The sequence below is a fragment of the Octopus bimaculoides genome, chromosome 24, assembly GCF_001194135.2.
Source record: "Octopus bimaculoides isolate UCB-OBI-ISO-001 chromosome 24, ASM119413v2, whole genome shotgun sequence".
NCBI classification, from domain to species: domain Eukaryota; kingdom Metazoa; phylum Mollusca; class Cephalopoda; order Octopoda; family Octopodidae; genus Octopus; species Octopus bimaculoides.
The window spans coordinates 22,737,369-22,743,600 of NC_069004.1; the positions used below are offsets into that span (position 1 = coordinate 22,737,369).

At 38.5% G+C, this 6,232-nt stretch overlaps 1 protein-coding gene across 2 annotated transcripts in view; it reads left to right on the forward strand.

The window, feature by feature from the left end:
* LOC106872915 (DNA repair protein RAD52 homolog) overlaps positions 1 to 6,232 on the forward strand; it is a 456,284-nt gene that overhangs the window by 366,381 nt on the left and 83,671 nt on the right. For both annotated transcript variants that reach the window (XM_052976438.1, XM_052976439.1), the window contains exon 3: positions 3,894 to 3,987. In XM_052976438.1, the coding sequence (XP_052832398.1) occupies positions 3,894 to 3,987 (94 nt within the window). The remainder of the gene's footprint in view (positions 1 to 3,893; positions 3,988 to 6,232) is intronic.

Genomic DNA, 6,232 nt, shown 5'->3' on the forward strand with positions numbered 1-6,232 from the left:
TATATATATATATATATATATATATATATATATATGAGGGATTTCTTTCAGTTTCCGTCTACTAAATCTACTCACAATGCTTTAGTCAGCCCGAGGTTACAGTAGAAGACACGCGCCCAAGGTGCCGCGCAGTGGGACTGAACCACGTTGTTGAGAAGCTAACTTCTTACCACACAGTCACTCATGCGCCTATATAATATTGTATGGGCAAAAACTTTTCAATAGGAGTTATCCCCCTTCCATTAGGCAGCGTCTGTTTTGCTTTGATATTTCAGGGTTTTTTAAAAATCTTTTTAAATGGCAGCCTGAAAAGAATATTGAGTGATTTAAACAAAAGTGTGTGTGTGTGTGTGTGTGCATGATTGAGAGGGAAAAAAATTGAGATTGGATATGTGCACATGGTTAAAGCTTCAATATACAAGAGTAATCCATGGCATAACAGATGAATAACACATATGTTAGATATCAAAGTATTACTGTGTAAACTGCAATCATGGCACACTGACCTTACATATATAAAAGTACATACTGGTGTATACACATGCTTATAATGATGATGTACATTTATATCTATATGTGTGTAAATATGTGTATACATACATACATACATACATACATACTATTTATTAAACCCCAAAAAACCCTTCATAAACTATTTTTCAGTGTTTCACATGATTTCATCAGACAGTTGCAATAATATTATTAGTATTATCACAACTGTCCGATGAACAGGAATGTGAAACTCTGAGTTACAGTTTGTGAAAAAAAATTGTTTTCCGGCTTTAATAAATAGTATACTGCTCTTCCTTTGGTATTTGAGTACCCTTTTTTTTCCACCTTAAGTCAACCCTTGCTTCGGATCGAGTTGGATGGTGAACAAAGGTGTGGAGTGGAGTGAAAGCATTTGAAGAGGCCAGGATAAAACAGGTAAAACTCAAAAGAGATCTAAGGAAGAATGTAACGATTGAGAAGGTGAATGACAATGACCTTTTTGTATGCACAGTTTGTGACAGACCATACCTGTCTTTTGCTGGCCTCAAATCTCATCTGTGAATACATGGAAAACAAACCTCCACCAGCTATTCTGCCTATATATCTGTGCACACTTTTAAATGCTGTGTATGCCAGAAGGTTTGCAAATCCAACAGAGGCCTCAAGAGACATTTTAAGATCCACAAAGAGCATAACTTATCTGCTGCTCTTGGTGGTCCAAATCGGAGGTGCAATCTATGTGGGTGTCTTTTCAGAACATTGTCTGGTTTAAAAGCCACATCAGGTGCCATGATGGATCTAAGGTGTAGGTACAGGGGGTGGTCAAACTCTGCATAAGAAGTAGACAACCACCATATACAGATATCAAGAGAGAGAGAGAGAGAGATACATATATGTACATATACAAACATATATATTTGACAAGGCATAAATAATAGCCATTACATAATCTTTATTGTAGTGAAATTGACTTACAGTTGTTTCCAGTAGTCATTATTGATTTGTTATTGATTGGTTTACTCAATTGGCCCATTGATTGGTTGAGAAAAATGTCACAAGAATACACAAAGTTCTTTACTAATGTAAAAAATATTTATTTCTTTATTGCCCACAGGGGGCTAAACATAGAGGGAACAAACAAGGATGGACAAAGGGATTAAGTCGATTACATCAACCCCAGTGCGTAACTGGTACTTAATTTATCGACCCTGAAAGGATGAAAGGCAAAGTCAACCTTGGCGGAATTTGAACTCAGAACATAACGGCAGACGAAATACCACTTAGAATTTCGCCCGGCGTACTAATGCTTCTGCCAGCTCGCTGCCCTAATGTAAAAAATATTGTTAGCCTGATGTATTAACTGAGAGCTTATAAAGTATTTTACCTGGATTGATAATTCTGCACTAATAGCTCTGTTTTATGTATGTATGTACATATGTATGCATGTTTGCATGCAGGCAGGTAGGTAAGGTTGACCAAAAAGTCCCCTTGTTTTGGGGGCGTTTTTTAAGTGGACACACTCACAAACTGTCATCCTGCTGTTATCGATGAAATATTTCTAATTTGATATTTTATGCTTTCTGCAGTAAATGTTGGAGACATATTTTCATGCCTTTGAAACTCTGTGTATTTAATTCACATCTCTTTAAAATGTAATTAATTCACATCTCTTTAAAATTTATGCTGTACACAAATTTTGTTTGTTTCTTTCGTTTACAAACATACATGTGTGTGTGTGTGTGTGTGTGTGTGTGTGTGTGTGTGTGTGCATGTGTAGAATTTATCTCTTTCCTTGCATAAAACTCTCAGCCCTTGTAATACTTTTGTTACTTCCTACTGATTAAATATCATAGAAAAATATACATACAGGCATAGGTGTGGCTGTGTAGTAGGAAGTTTGCTTCCCAACCACATGGTTCTGTGTTCAGTCCTACTGTGCGACACCTTGGGCAAGTGTCTTCTACTATAGCCTTGAGCCAACCAAAGACTTGTGAGTGGATTTGGGAGACAGAAACAGAAAGAAGCCTATCATGTGTGCATGTGTCTTTGTGTCTGTGTTTGTCCCCCACAACTGCTAAATGACCAGTGTTGATTTGATTACATGCTTGTGACTCAGAGGTTTAGCAAAAGAAATCTATAGAATAAGTACCAGGCTAAAAATTCTTCAAGGAATGGCTACAGTCCAATGACTGAAACAATTAAAAGATGAAAGAAAAATGTTTAAGAAAGTATCCAGTACACTTTGTAAAGTGACTGGCATTAGGAGCGGGGGGGGGAGGGGGTACCCAACCTGGTGTAGAAACCATGTCAAAGCAGAGAATGGAGCTCTGCGCAATCCTCTGGCTCATTGGTTTCGTTTGAACTGTGCAACTGCCAGCATGGAAAAAAAGACGTTTAATGATTATGATGATGATGATGATGAAAACAGTGGTGTTCCTGAGTAATATACTTAAGGGGCCTTATTTATTTTCCCATGTGCTAATTTTTCTTACCTTCTTGTGTGCAATTAGTATCTTCTTAGTTATCCTTTTATTGCTATTTCACCAGAGTGAAGTCTTTTGTTCTATGACCGAAAACATGTCCAGAGTTATCTCCCATAGTTACATTTTTACCTTTTACTTGTTTCAGCAATTCGACTGCGACCATGCTAGAGCATCGCTTTTATGGGTTCAGTCAAACCAATCAATCCCAGAAATTATTTTAAAGTTTGGTACTACACGATGGTCTCTTTTGCCAAACTGCTAAGTTATGGGGTCATAAACCAAGACCAGTAGTCAAGTGACGCTGGGGAACAAACACATACATACAAGTGGATGTTGAAAAGTTTCTGGCTTTGGATAAAAGAAAATACAGGAGGATCAGTTAATCATGATTTTATTCAACATATTTCTCTATCAGATTCACACACTTATTGCAGCAGTCCTTCAGTTTTTCTAAGCCCTGTAAAAAGAGTCAGAAGGTTGGGTCTCCAACCAGGCCTTTCACAATACCCTTAAAGCCTGGAACTTTTTTAGCACTCTCTCATACTTATGTGCATACATACATACATACATACATACATACATACATACATACATACATACAAGTGTGTGTGTGTGTGTGTAGACACATGATGGGTTTCCACACAGTTTCCATCTACTGAATTCACTCTCAGGACATTGATCAGCCCAGACCTAGAGCAGAAGACATTTGCCTAAGGTGGCATACAGTGGGACTGAACCCGAAAACACTTGGTTGCAAAGCAAGCTTCTTAACCACATGGCCATGCCTGCACCTACTTGTTGAAATAATATACATTCTGAATTTGTTCAAATGATCTTTTCTTCGTTTCATATTTATTTCTAACACTGACTTTGCTATTGTTTCAAATTTGTATTTCAATGTTATTCTCTACCCAACAGCTTGCTTATATTGAGGGCTGGCGCTTGATAAACCTAGCAAATGAAACATTTGGCTTCAATGGATGGTCACACTCAGTTACACAGCAAACAGTTGGTAAGTCATACCTTTAATTTCTCCTTTTTGACTTGGAGGAAGGGGCTGCACCCATGGCACATTATGACCTCTCCAAGACTGGTAGAGCTGATGCATGAACAGTTGCATGTTGACGCCTGCAGGAAAAACATGGGCGACAGTGGAATTCCAAAGGTGTGACATTGTAAAGATTAGAGGACTGGTTGTAAGGATTAGAGCAGAGATTGTGATGGTGGACACAGTACATCTTCCTGTTGCCAACCCTCGCCTGTATCCAAGCAAAGTAATATTTCCCTAAAGCTGGACATGTTTTCATGGAAGATTGGAAACAGACACTGTATGTCAGTAAATCTCATAATCAACTACCATGCTATGTCGATACAAGGAGACACAAACACAGCCTCTCCTCTCTTTGTCTCATGCACACACACACACACATTTTTATTTGTTTCAGTCATTTGTCTGTGGCCATGCTAGAGCACCACCTAAGCCTAATATTTTTTCTATTGGTCTCTTTTGCCAAACTGCAAAGCTAGAGGGATATAAATACACCAGCATTGGTTGTCAAGTGATGGCAGGGGGCAGACACACACACACACACACACTGGGCTTCTTTCAGTTTCCATCTACCAAATCCACTCACAAGGCTTTGGTCAGCCCAAGGCTATAGTAGAAAACACTTGTCCAAAGTGCCACGCGATGGTAATGAACCCAGAACCATGTGGTTGGGAAGCAAGCTTCTTACCACACAGCCATGACTGCACCTATTACATCCATACAATGGAATTCTTTCAGTTTCCATCTACCAAATTCACTTACAAGGTTTTGATTGGCCCAGTGATATGGTAGAAGACCCTCACTGAAGGTGCTATGAAGTAGGGCTGAATCCTGGGACCACATAATTGGGAAGCAGACCTGTTAATTGCATGGTCATGTCTGCACCTGACCACCTCCCTTAAAAAAAAATAGGAAGGACATACTGGATAATGTAATCCTAGACACGTATTTACCAGTAAATGGTCTTTGTCATAATTGAAGTGCCTTTGGTTACAAGTTTGCTGGACAAGGGAATAATGAATAATAATAATCTTTTATCTTTATTTTTTTACTTATTTCAGTCTTTGGACTGCAGTCATGCAGGGGCACTACCTTGAAGAGTTTAGTTCAACAAACCAGCCCCAGTACTTTCTTTTAAGTCTGGTACTTATTTTATCGCCACCCTTTTGCTGAACCACTAAGTTACGGAGATGTAAACAAACCAACACCAGTTGTCAAGCATTGATAGGGAACAAATGAAACGTGTATGTGATGGACTTCCACACAGTTTCCACCTACCAAATTCACTCTGGTTAACCCAGGGCTTTATTGTAGAAGGCACTTATCCAAGGTGCTACACAATGGAACTGAACCTGAAACCACAGGGTTCAAAAGTGAGCTTTTTAACCACACAGAGTCAATCTAACACCTGGTTTAACACAACTACCAGGCTTGTAGCTACTTTTAGTAGAGTCCACTCTATTTGCAAACATTCAGCCTATGTCTCTGGTCTGAGGCTAACCTCCTCCCTTCAGCCTGTCAGTCTGAGAGGCCTTGTAAAGAGTCATGGGTCCTTTTATCATAATATTATTCAATATATGCTGACCTAGAGCTAAACAACAACCAGCATCAAGGGTACATTAGACAATGTAGTTCTAGATACACTATGTCTAAAGAAAAAGAGACAGGCTGGTTACAACTGGAATGTCTTAGCCTTAGCTGATTTAGGGTCAACCCTTTAGCTTTTAAACCAGCCACATCTGTCCTAAATATTCTACCTGTTTTATATTTAAACCAGCCAGATCCAGCCTCTCTCACCCACTCAGCAATGTCATTCTAGAAATAAACAATCACATCAAAATCTCAAAGCTATGAAATAATGTATGATTAATTGAAAACAATGTGAATACATAAGCCTTACGTTCGACAGAGTAATCTGAATGCTAAACGGTTAAGCAGCAACACATTAGATTATGTGGTTCTAGATACACTGTGTCTGGGGGAGAAAAAAGATAGGGTGGTCGTAGCTGGAATGTCTTGACCAGAATTGACTTTGGCTTAAACAACATGTTGTTTAATGCAGTTCAAGATATACTGTCTTACAAAATGACTGTTCATAAACACAGAAACACATGCATTAAACATGCACACATAAATACATAAACACATGCAAGTACATACACACATATGTAAACATATATGCATTACTATAAATATTAGTATATATATA